Source organism: Sycon ciliatum, chromosome 2 (genome assembly GCF_964019385.1).
Source record: "Sycon ciliatum chromosome 2, ocSycCili1.1, whole genome shotgun sequence".
NCBI lineage: Eukaryota > Metazoa > Porifera > Calcarea > Leucosolenida > Sycettidae > Sycon > Sycon ciliatum.
In genome coordinates this window covers 31,529,765-31,541,459 of record NC_088644.1, presented here as the reverse complement: position 1 = coordinate 31,541,459, position 11,695 = coordinate 31,529,765, and the positions used below count along the sequence as shown (strand labels likewise).

Genomic DNA, 11,695 nt, shown 5'->3' with positions numbered 1-11,695 from the left:
CAACATGAAACATCAATCGAGCTATCCTCGGCCATCCGCTTTTTCTTGTAATGAGAATTCAAACCTGTGGGACAGCTGAAGGGGACGTTATAACGAATTTGGTCCACAAACGAACTATCTCTTATCCGGACTTGCATGTACGACTGCTAATGATTCATGGGATTTTGGATCGTTGTCTACTAATGAGGTTTGTCTTGCAACCGATGTCATACTAACGAGGGTAGGACTGTAAATTAAATGCTTGAAAGTTGAAACTTCGTTTTTCAGATGAATCAGACTGCAAATAAATAGCATAGCAAAGACCATAGCTATCCCAGGAACACTTGAGTAGCGCCCTCTTTTACCCTCTTCTATGTTGTCCTAATCAGTTTGAGCAGGTATGGATGTTTCCTAGTGCCTTCTATAATTTCTAGGTATATCATTGGTCCTGTTCGGATTGTCCATTACGTTTGCAGCTGTTCAAACTTGTATTGTTGTTTATTATTTTATTGATTTATTTATTCTATTTGCCTCTCCTATCTTCTTGTGTTTTAGCATTCGGCGATTTGATTGCAGGACGAGAGAGGAGCTGATGGACGATCTCTCCAATGTTCCTCTTGGTTCGGAGCAGCGCCGAGTGCTGGCGTTGGGACTTGGGTAAGGATGAGTGTTCCCTCATGTTTACAAGTTATCCGTTTTGTCCAACACTAGCGGTTATAAGCAGAATACTGTCGAGTCAAAAATGTGCAACAATTAGCACAAAAACTGACTGATGAGATCCTGGCATTCAACGACCTGATGCTTAGCTGCTTCACGTTTATGCCCGTTAGTGTTGGACAAAACGGATAACTCATAAACTTTGATATGGTCCTCTTTTTTAATTTTAATCCTTGGCTCTCCATCCGAGTTCCCTCATGTGTTGCTATTATTTTTATTTACTTATTTCTTTTGCCCAGGGTCTACATTCTACATTTATTTTACTTAGACTAGGGTTAGCTGTCCGTTTACTAGTACTCATCCACACATATGTGCACATAGGGTCTACACAGAACTCTATCAGTAGGTATTTTTGTATAGGAGGTTGTCTATCCTCCGAGATAGCGCTATATACTCCCATTCTGTGTGTTCTCTGGTAGCAATGTCCCTTGGAGACCATACGACCGTACCAGTGTGGTGACCGAGGTCAGGCGTGTCTGCACTCATATCGCCAACTTTGCCTACTGCTACGTGCTCCCGAGTGCTCCATCTGTGTCCTGTACTTTATTTGGGGGGGGGGGGGAGGGGCAATACCGGTACTTCAGGTGGGGGACATCATGCCCCCAATGAACCTCTCCAGGCGTTGTTCTGGAGTAGACTAACCATAGGCGGAGTGTACACATGCAGCATATAGTATGGGAGCTACATGTAGAACGCGATCAAACTCGGGCATATATTCAAAGGCAGATGAGTCTAGTGTGATAGTAGTCCTGGACTGATCTCACTATGATGATATAGGTCGTGCCCAGCAGCACAATGCCCAACATTATAAATGACTGGGTTTTTTGCCTGAGGGGCTAGATGAACATGTGGCTAGACTGCGGATGGCAACCAACAGGCTCAAGGCTGCCTTGAGACTTCGTGTGCGCGACCCGAGTCAATTGTTTACTCACCATGACTAGGCATCGCATTGAGCATCGTATGACCACTAATATATGTCACTGTTCTTTGTCGCACCGGGGGCGCATGCCTGTTTCCAGGAGACTTCTCAAAACACATAAGCCCTGTGCCCTGAAGGTTAGGCCTATTGTTAGTCTGAATAGTCCGGGCTACTATCCCGCTAAGTTCATTGACTTTCTACTGAACCCGTATGTACGTGAGGAAAGTACTGTTCTGGCCTGAACTACGGATTTCATCAACTTGGTAGAAGGTTTGCCTGTGCGGGACGACCATTTATTTTTGAGTATAGATGTGACCAGCCTTTACACCAACATCCCGAACGTGCTCGGTCATGTGGCATTGTCGTGGTATATCACACACAGGTGTACAAGGTGGATGCCCCCGGCCCTTCGTACACGATTAACAACAGCAGTGACTTCCTTGATGTCAGTCATTCGGAAGACTAACGAGTTTGTGTATGATAACGATTTGTTTCCGCAGATCCAAGGGACTGCCATGGGTTCGCCTGCAGCAGTGGTCTATGCCGACATTGTTATGCTGTATTTGGAGAATCAGTACATTTTTCCGATCTTAGAGAGGGAGGGTTTAGAGGTTCAGGTTTATAGACGCTTTATCAGTGACATTTTTGTTTCATTGCATGGTTGCGAAGGTCAAGTTCAGCGCGCTTTAGACAGGATTAATAAGTGTTCGACCCTCGAGTTTGCGCATGAACTGGCACATGATGGCATTGATTTCCTGGACACCACAGTTTTCCGTAGTAAGGGATACATGGCAGTGAAGCCTCATTTCAAGGTCACCAATCATTCCCTGTATCTGCTTGCCGGTAGTAACCCCCCCCCCCCCTGTAGTATGGGCAAAGGTGTGATCACTGGGGAGTTGATCCGTATCCGTCGGTCTTCGACCCTTGACCACCACTACGAAGCTGCTGCCGAGCAGCCGAAGCAGGCTTTCCGGGCCCGTGTATACAAGAGCTCCATCTTTCATCTTTCAGACCCGTACACCAGGCATGCAAGGCCGGCACAGCTGAGGCCGCCCCACATTTTTGGCTGTTTTTTTTGTTCTTGTTTTTTAGCACACTGCAACAAAGCGCGATGATCGCAGCTCAGCGCAAACGTGGCAAATAATGAAGAATCCTTATCCCCGATCCCCTATCCCCGTCCCCGATCCCCGGGGTTTGTTACAGAATAAAAGAGTCTTTCATTGTAGTTACACTGAAATGGCACGAAATGCCCGGAATTGCTTGCAATTGGCTTCAATTTTTGACATTTTTACCGCGGAGGGCCCCCGGACCCCCTTGCATGGGCGCCCCACCTCCAAAGTCGGTGCGACGGGCCTGGCATGGATGCGCAGGAAAGGTATGTTGATCAGATTGGCATGGGTTTGGGTTATTTCTGTAGTTGTATACAGTGCTCCTCATTGTATTTACCTAGGCCCGGCATGCTTTCCTTCGCCCGTTGGTCTTGAGGTCCAGGTGTAATACCCCTACCATACAGTCCGGTGACCAGCGCGGCCCGGCTAATTGTTGTTACAAGGTGGAACTTCGGCAAGAGGTTGCTTGCTCGTTTGCCTCATGCTCAGTGTCCTCAGGGAGTTGGTATTTTGCTCCTGTTTGGATTTTGCAGTGTTTATGGTGTCCGTAATTGAGTTTTTGTTCTGTGTCCTTTTCTGTGGTGTGTGGTCATTGTTCACACATCTTTATGTGACTTGCTTCCTGGTGTGGTGTATCCTTTTGTTTTATCATTGGTGTTCGTCTGGCTGTAGAGTTCTAGCATCCGTAGCTGCCTCAGGGGGTGCCACTTCTCCCATCAGCGTCGACTAGTCCGCCGGTACGTGGTGCTCTATTACGTGCAGTTGTCTGTTCCATCCTGTACGGGCTGTGTCCTGCTGATAACACAGTCTGGGTCTCCATACGTTGCATGTTCTCATTGTGTTGTGTCCTGTGTTCTGAGGTCCTTGACTTGGAGTATGCTCTGCATTGTGTGTGGCTCCTGTCAGTCTTCACTGTAGACTCTATTTTGTGGCTGAGGGGCATTGTTAATGATAGCTTGCATAGACCTCGGTCCTACCGGTAGGACCTACCGGTAGGACCATCATACACAGACATGCTGCATGGCCATTGTTGTAACATTGGCCTAAAACTTGACCCTAAACTGTTGCTCAGGGGCTAATGAAGGAGTCCACAAATTTTAGACGTGATCGCACAAGGCATAGTACGAAATTCCATGGTAACAGCAAATGGTAACCATGGAAACGGTGTATGGAATTATGCACTCCACTGCCTTGGTAGACTAATAAAAACATTAGTACCTCACCACGATTGATGTGCCATGGTCAAAATTCACTTTGGACAGTGTTGCTAGCGCTCCGACAGGAGTATATGCGGCCATTTTGACAATTGATAAAATTGCGCGTATGCAATGCACTGGACATAGTCTTGCATTTTGCGCCATTACTTTGCCTGACAAAGACCTCATCTCAACAATTGTTTCAAGAAATTTCTCAACCAAAAGCACTTTTGCAGCGCGATTTCTTGGGTCCTACCGGTAGGACCCGTGGTCCTACCGGTAGGACGGCATGCAAGCTATCATTAAGGGAGGGCATCGTCTTTTTTCCTGGTCATCATCGCCGTATGTTCTGTGTTGTTTGCCTTTCCTTTGTGGTTGGCTTCAGTTCTATTTAGCATTGCTGCGTTCCTATGCCACCGTGCCGGTCTGCGTTGGGCCAGTGTCTTGTTATGCTGTGCTACAGTGCCGTGTCTATTCCTGTGAGTGGTCCTAGCACCCCGTCTCGCCAAAGCCTGAGTGTTCACATCAGGTACGTTAGGGGGCTGTGCAGTCCGTCTCTTGTCTCTGTTTTCTTCTGTGGGATAAATGATTGTTTGTGGTTATATCTATGCTTTCCTGGTGGCTGTGATGGCGTTTTCCACCTCTTGTTAGATAAAACAACCTACACCAGTATCAAGTACAGTCATACCTCGCTTATCCGGTCCTCATTGATCCGGACTACACACCATCCGGAAGAAGATTGCTGGCAACCAGTTTACAACATATGTTACACTTACAACATAACCAGACCCGACATAACGGGCATGGTTTTGTGATCAAAAGGGTTCACATAGCATATCAGAAGCCAGAACCAGGGAGTTGCACAAACAAAAGGGGTTTGTTGTATGGTTCGCTTGTTTTACAGAATGCATGGTAACTGTACTGCATGTGGCGCATCTACATGTACATGTACGCACGATGTCACATCTTTTGATATGCCATGTGCATAGTACACTCTAGAGTATGTAATGTTATGTTCGTTTATCCGGTTCCTCGCCTATCCTGTTTTAAAACTAAAACCAAGCTTGGAGTGTATTACGTTCCCTGGGACAGGGGTATATGCAGATTGATCCCTAGGATGAATCCCTTGAACTGTCCATCTATTTATAACCTTGATAGTTGATACCCTCAATCTATTTCTGCAACTTGTCCTCGCCCACTTACTGCAGTGTGGCGAGCCTATACATGCCAGCTTGGAGTATCAATGCGTGTTGAGTGATGGTCTCGTGATGCATGCCGCTAATTATTATGTGCCGAGTGTGGTCTGCAATTTGCTTTTCGCACTACTGCTACTGTTGCCTTCACATGCGCTGCGGTAGATGGTTGGACGCAGTTTGGTTGGTCCTTTCCTGCGGAGCTGATTCCTTTTCAGCAATTGCTCTAGCTTGCGCTGTTTGGGCTCATACTTGGTCTGGCGAGCGGCTTATGTTCTATTGTGATAATGAAGCTGCTCTGCTAGCTTGGCGAAAAGGGTCTTGCCGAAAAAAAATTATGGCCATTGCATTCTTCTTACGGCAAAAACGTTAACTTGTTTGCTGGCTAAAGCTGAGTCTGGCAATTACATGTTAAAACTAGCAATGTGCTGTCTGAACAATACAAAAATTCAGACAGCACATTGCTGCCCTGCCCTACCCTGGCCCCTGTAGGTAAGAACTGCACAGCACTGACAGCGCCTTTCAACGGCAAGGTGACCGGAACAGGTGTCACGCCCGGCACTGGTCTCTTCTTCGCCTGCAATGCACCCTACGTACTCCGGGGCAGCGTCGTGTGCTTCTGCGATGTCTTTGGAACGTGGAGCGGCGTTCCTGCTAAATGCTCAAGTAAGCGGTGCCAATGCTACTGTCCTGTGTTCCTAATACTTCCTAATACCTCCTATCATGTTATCATGCCATCATGCTATCAGGCTGGCAGGCCTAGTATTGCGTTGAATATCTATTTGAATGATATTAAATTGCTACTGCTGTGCAAAGATAAACGAAGCATGCTCTTGTAGCAACGTATCATTAACAATTGTCCCTTGACGGATGTGTTCATTTTCTTTCTCTTTTATCTTCAGTCCCTGATATTCCCTGCAAGTACCAATAGTTCAAGTGCGGTGGCAGTGGTGGTTGCATCTCGGCCACCAAGGTCTGCGACGGTGTGTGATATGACTGCCCGGATGGCTCCGACGAGAGCAACTGCACCAGCACACGCGGCACTGCAGCACCAGGTAAGACGAGCGTGTAGAGTGTGAAATAGTTCTGTGACTCCTGCATCGCGGCTGAATGTGCATGCATGTGTCACACACTGTTGACAGGCATGCAGCCCCACTGCATGGCTTGCATGTGTATGAGTGTAAGCTAGGTGTTCTGGATGCAATGGATGGTATTCACACCTCAGCCTGCCTGCCAGGCTACAGCCTATGGAGTGTGACATGGGCTGTGTGCTCAGCTGCAAGGCGATTTACAGCTGTGAAAGGTGCTAATGCAGCACCAGTGAAGTGTCAGTTGGTCTGCTACGTATGACACCTTTTTCCCACCAAATCTTTACCAGCTGATGGCATAAAAACTGCTGTCTGTCTCTGGAGAGCTCATTGCAACTCCCTCAGTCTTCAATGATTTCCTTTCCATCTTGGTACCAAATACATGCTTCCTCCCTTACTGAACTCGTAAGTGGCCTTTGCTCAGCTGTTAGATGCTGGATGAGAATATCTTTGAAAGACAAATATTTGTGTTCTTTTTCATTTGCTTTCTTGCTTGCTTTCTTGCTTTCTTGTGTGTGTGTGTGTGTGTGTGTGTGTGTGTGTGTGTGTGTGTGCGTGCGTCACGGTGTGTGTGCGTGTGTGTGTGTGTGTGTGTGTGTGTGTGTGTGTGTGTGTGTGTGTGTGTAACTGTCTGACCCAGCAGACTCCACCAAATGGCTGCATCCAGGGAGCCAGCATGACCAGCTATGGCAGCCAGATTGCGTTTGGCTGCTACCAGCCATACGTTCTCCAGGGACCTGCCACCCGCACCTGCCAGCTGAGTGGCAAGTGGGATGGTGTACCACCTGTCTGCACATGTAAGTAACGTTACTGATGTCCTTTGCTGTGACTTCTGTGATCTACACTGGGACCATGTACGTGACTGTACTGCTATGTAGTCAGTGCTGCTTGCGCACTGTGTGCATTTGTTGTGCTAACCCTAACCTTGACCCTCACCTTTTTTTGTGCGTACATGCTGCAAGAAATGTTTATTTGGCAAGTTCTTTAAGTGTTGTTTCTTCGCCTGCTGAGTATAGGTAAAGATGTAATACTCTACATTTGCGCTGTTACTGATTTTGTTTTGTTGACGTTTGTGTGCACAGTGGCCTCGCCTTACAAGAGTGGCTTCCAGCCATGTCGTGATGGTACCTGCCTGGCCTCATCCAAGTTCTGCAATGGCGTTTTCTTTGAGTGTCCCGACAACACAGACGAATATCAATGCGGCACGACTGGACGTAAGTTGAAGCATGTGATCAAATCGGCATGTATCACAATGAATGCATACTGTGGAGTAAGGACATTACAAGGCCATTGCTTCTCCAGGACACTGGTTTACTTCTTCTTGGATTTCCTTACGTTGTGCTCGCAAATACACACACTGGCAGATGTTAATTGGTGGCATTGGTTTCCTGATGGTGTGTGCCTGTGCCTGCCTGTGCCTGTGTGTGTGTGCCTGTGTGTGTGTGTGCGTGTGCGCCTGTGTGTGTGCGTGTGCGCCTGTGTGTGTGTGTGCCTGTGTGTACGTGCCTGTGACGTGTACAGCCGGTGTGTGCACACCGCTAGCTAAACCGACCAACGGCTACTCCCAGGGCACAAACTATTCTGCTGGAGGCAGCGTCGTCTTCGGCTGCAATTCCGGATACAACCTGCAGGGAAGCATTGTGCGCATCTGCCAGATTGACGGTTCCTGGAGTGGGGCAGCTGCCTCATGTAATCGTAAGTTGAATTTCAAGAGAGCCAATATATCTCTCTTGTGTAGAGAAGCTTCAGGCTTGTAGGAAGGCAGATTCTGGTGGCGTTGATCTTTCCTATTTACAGAGCATGTAATAGTCTGGGTGTTACCTGCCACTTTTCATCATCACAAATGATGATCGTGCTAATCACAGGACCCAGGACCAGTCGGGGCATCTCAGCTTGAGTCCTTAGGATATATGTTATACTTGTAGGTGTATGGTTAGGGTGTTTCATCGGGTACCAGAACACTGAGTTGTTGGCATAAGCCGGTAACTTTTGTCGAGCCTGTTTTAGGCTACCCCCTCCTCCAAATATACTAATATCTCTTGACTGTACGAAAGATGTGCCGAGCAGGCACTTTCTTCACTGCTTTGCGTGTTGTGTGTATGGGTACGCAGGGCATAGATTAACGGCCGGACATCGGACATTTTCCGGCCATTTTCGGCCACTGACTGGACGTTTTCAATTTCACCAGACATAGTGTCCGGTCAAAAAAGTTTTAAAAAAGAGCAGCGACCTTTCGACCTTTTTATGCAGAGTTGGGCTTTCTTCGGAGCTTGGTGCCAAATGCGACTTGCATATCGTACAACTAACACGTACACCGTAGTCTCAGGCGTAGACTTCACTATTATTAACTTGATCCGCCTGTAGCAACTCGTTGTTGCTACAGTCAATTCACACTTTCGACCATTGGTGTCGACTTCGCACTTGAATCGATGGGTTGGACTGCTAGTGCAGTTGTTCGCTCTTGAGAGGAAGATGTCATCTTTTATTTTTCACTCTTTCACTGTACTACTAAAAAAAAAGAAGAAACACCCTGACAATGTGTTGTGGAAAATGTCCGGGCATGTCCGGACAGATTTCAAAACGGAAGGACATTTGTCCGAGCTAAATGAAATCCTTAAGCTATGCCATGGTACGTGTATCCAGCCATTCAACTGCAGTGCCAGTCTGGCTACCTGCCCTGCCTGCATTCCAGTGGCTGTATCCTGCCATCACAGCGCTGCGACGGTGTTTGGTACGACTGTGCTGATGGCTCTGAGCAGTACTGCCCAGGCAAGGTCACACCAGCTCCAGGTAAGCACCAGCAGCAGCACCACCAGCAGCAGCACTGATAGTAGTACCATGACTTCTATTACAAGCAAATGTAGAGCTACTATTGACCGCTATTCACTGCTGTATCTATTTTATTACTTTGCATGGCCATGTTGAGGCAGTCTTCGCATCAATTTCCTTTACACAATGCGGGTACTACAATGTATTCAAAACCAACGTCTGTGCCACGCACACATACGCAAACATTTTAGGGGTGAAACGAGTATATCGAATACTCGAGCGCTCGCTCGAAAATTCGAAAGGAGCGAGTACTTGTTTCGCAAAATACTCGAAGTATCCTATGTACAGTGTACTGTATGCATGTACATCACGCACTTCTGTTACTCTGACCAGTACTGATAACCCATTCAAGCGTGAAATTATTACTTGTCCCTACTTGCCAACAAAAGACAGTAGTTCAGACTATTTCCTGCACTAGGCTGCATGCAAGGCTACATGTGTATCAGGTGTAGTACGTTCGGTGTTACGAGAGAGTGTGCAGTACATTGTTTTATGTTGTCAGTAAAATACTCGTACTCGCTCGAATACTCGCTCGTTTTTTCAAAGAGTACTAGAGTCCTCAATTTTGGCACTCGTTTCACCCCTAGGCCAAACATGCATGCACTGAATGCCTGTGCTCTGTGCACTCTGTGCTTGTGCAGGTCAAACCGACTGCCAGGTCCTGTCACAACCGGCACTGGGCTCAATGACCGCGAACGGCTTGATGTTCAGCAACACGACCACGTTTGTGTGCACATCTCCCTATGTCCTTATGGACTCGGCCGTGCGTACTTGTGAAATCAACGGCCAGTGGAGCGGTGTGCAGCCAACTTGCGTCCGTAAGTACATGTACCAATGCTTGACTGGCTTGTATTATGCATTCCCGTTCATCCCACCGCTCATACTGTCAAAAGCTGCCTCTTCTCATTCACAATGGCATGGGTCAAAGTAGATGGGCCTGGTGCAGGTATTGCCAGTTTCTTGCTTGCTGTAGTACAGTATGACATATTAACTTAGCTGGTAAGCAGTGCATGTGTGCATGGCAAGTGTTAATTTTGTCCATTGCTTCCCAACCCACACTGCCAATCCCATGTGCAGTGACGACTGCTGCTCTGAGTGCGGCCAGTGACGAGCTAGTCAAGGACTCCATCTTAGAACGCATGACACAAACGTGTAAGCCTAGTATTGCTGCATACTTAGAGTTTTGCCAGAATAATTTCCTTGGGGCAATTTCTCCTATTGCTGACTGCTGAAAATGTTGTGTTCAACTAGTCTCTTTGTTCTAAGAAGTCTGCCTCTTTCATCGATTCGTGTTTACCTAGCTGCGTTACGCTATTAGTAGCCTAATACCTGTTGTGCAATGGAGCTGGCCTAAAAGCTGCTCGCTCAACAGCGGTGTTGCATGGCATAGAGAGAGATGGCAAGCCGCCTCGGCATATTCGCTTATAGAGCTTTTAGTAGAAAGGAAAAGGACATATGGATACGAGTTAAGAGTAACTGCCCACCACTGTAACTAGATACTACAGTAAAAAAATGCAACAACTAGGCACAAAACTAGCTTGTGCTCATTTTTGTTGCGCTTACCTTCCCCTCTTTGGTCTCTCCTTTTAACCTTGAACCTTCGAAGTTGGAAGGCTGGACAGAGTGCTGAGACATTCGACGACCTGACTCCTAGCTTCAGCACATCTCCGTAGCGCTAACCAAAAGCCTTCCAACTTGGAAGGTTCAAGGTTAAAAGGAGAGACCAAAGAGGGGAAGGTAAGCGCAACGAAAATGAGCACAAGCTAGTAGTTGAAGCTACAGTCCCACAGGAACAAGAAATGTTGATTGTTACTGGACGATGACGAAACCAGTATTACCTTCCCTCTTTTGTCTCTCCTTAACCTTGAACGTTCCGAGTTGGAAGGCTGTTGGTTAGCACTACGGAGATGTGTTGAAGCCAGGAGCCAGGTCGTCAAATGTTTTAGTGCCTAGTTGTTGCACTTTCTGACTGTATTTAGTATGTAGTGACAATTACTTTACACTCGTATCCATACGTCCTTTTCCTTTCTAAATTAATTTTATTATTGCCATATTGGCTCAACATCCGAGTTTCAAAGAGCTTTTAGTGGACGACTTAATCCATTTTCGGCAATACTTACAACGATCAAATCAGTCATATTGTAGATCAGGCTATGCTGTGGGTAAGTGTACTACTGGCCTTCTATGGCTTATTGTTTGCCAGCGAGTATTTAGCATCATCTACTAGTATTCACTCGCTTGACAGCCAAAGAGTATTTGTGTGGGAGGCTGGGAGTCTCGCACCTGACTTGGTCACGTTGCGCCTGAAGGTCACTAAGACGCGGCCATATACGGTGGAGCCGTCGCAGTTCCATCTACTGTCGACGAAACATGCCCGGTATTGGCTATTCTGGTACATGACAGCCCATGCCTGTAGCACTAAGCCTGTGTTCACTTTTGCCAAAGGGTCCACCTTACTCGGCCTTATTTAAATAAGATACTCTGTCACGCTCTCAACTGTTATCAGGTTAGCTCCCGCTCCATGCCCATTGTTGGAGCGACAGTCCTGGAATCCAGAGTTGCAAGTGAGGTGGTGATACGGCAAGCAGACGGTGGCAAAGTACGGCTTCAAAGCTCTACGTCTGGCAAGTGGCCGGCATACCACCCCAATGGACATCGAAACAGT

The 11,695-nt window shown here is 47.2% G+C and overlaps 1 protein-coding gene across 5 annotated transcripts in view; it reads left to right on the top strand.

The window, feature by feature from the left end:
• Positions 1-11,695, top strand: part of LOC135809692 (sushi, von Willebrand factor type A, EGF and pentraxin domain-containing protein 1-like) — a 20,230-nt gene extending 8,535 nt beyond the window's left edge. Inside the window, exons 4-15 of one of the 5 annotated variants that reach the window (XM_065323102.1) lie at positions 535-636; positions 3,397-3,461; positions 4,306-4,449; positions 5,606-5,779; positions 6,016-6,168; positions 6,845-6,998; positions 7,284-7,415; positions 7,723-7,896; positions 8,845-8,991; positions 9,672-9,848; positions 10,108-10,182; positions 11,537-11,695. In XM_065323102.1, coding sequence (XP_065179174.1) covers positions 5,696-5,779; positions 6,016-6,168; positions 6,845-6,998; positions 7,284-7,415; positions 7,723-7,896; positions 8,845-8,991; positions 9,672-9,848; positions 10,108-10,182; positions 11,537-11,541 — 1,101 coding nt within the window. In that variant the 5' untranslated portion in view covers positions 535-636; positions 3,397-3,461; positions 4,306-4,449; positions 5,606-5,695 and the 3' untranslated portion in view covers positions 11,542-11,695. Of the gene's footprint in view, positions 1-534; positions 637-2,446; positions 2,991-3,396; positions 3,462-4,305; positions 4,450-5,566; positions 5,780-6,015; positions 6,169-6,844; positions 6,999-7,283; positions 7,416-7,722; positions 7,897-8,844; positions 8,992-9,671; positions 9,849-10,107; positions 10,183-11,536 lie in introns of those variants that run through there. The other 4 variants (XM_065323103.1, XM_065323104.1, XM_065323105.1 and 1 more) reach the window with 4 other exon arrangements.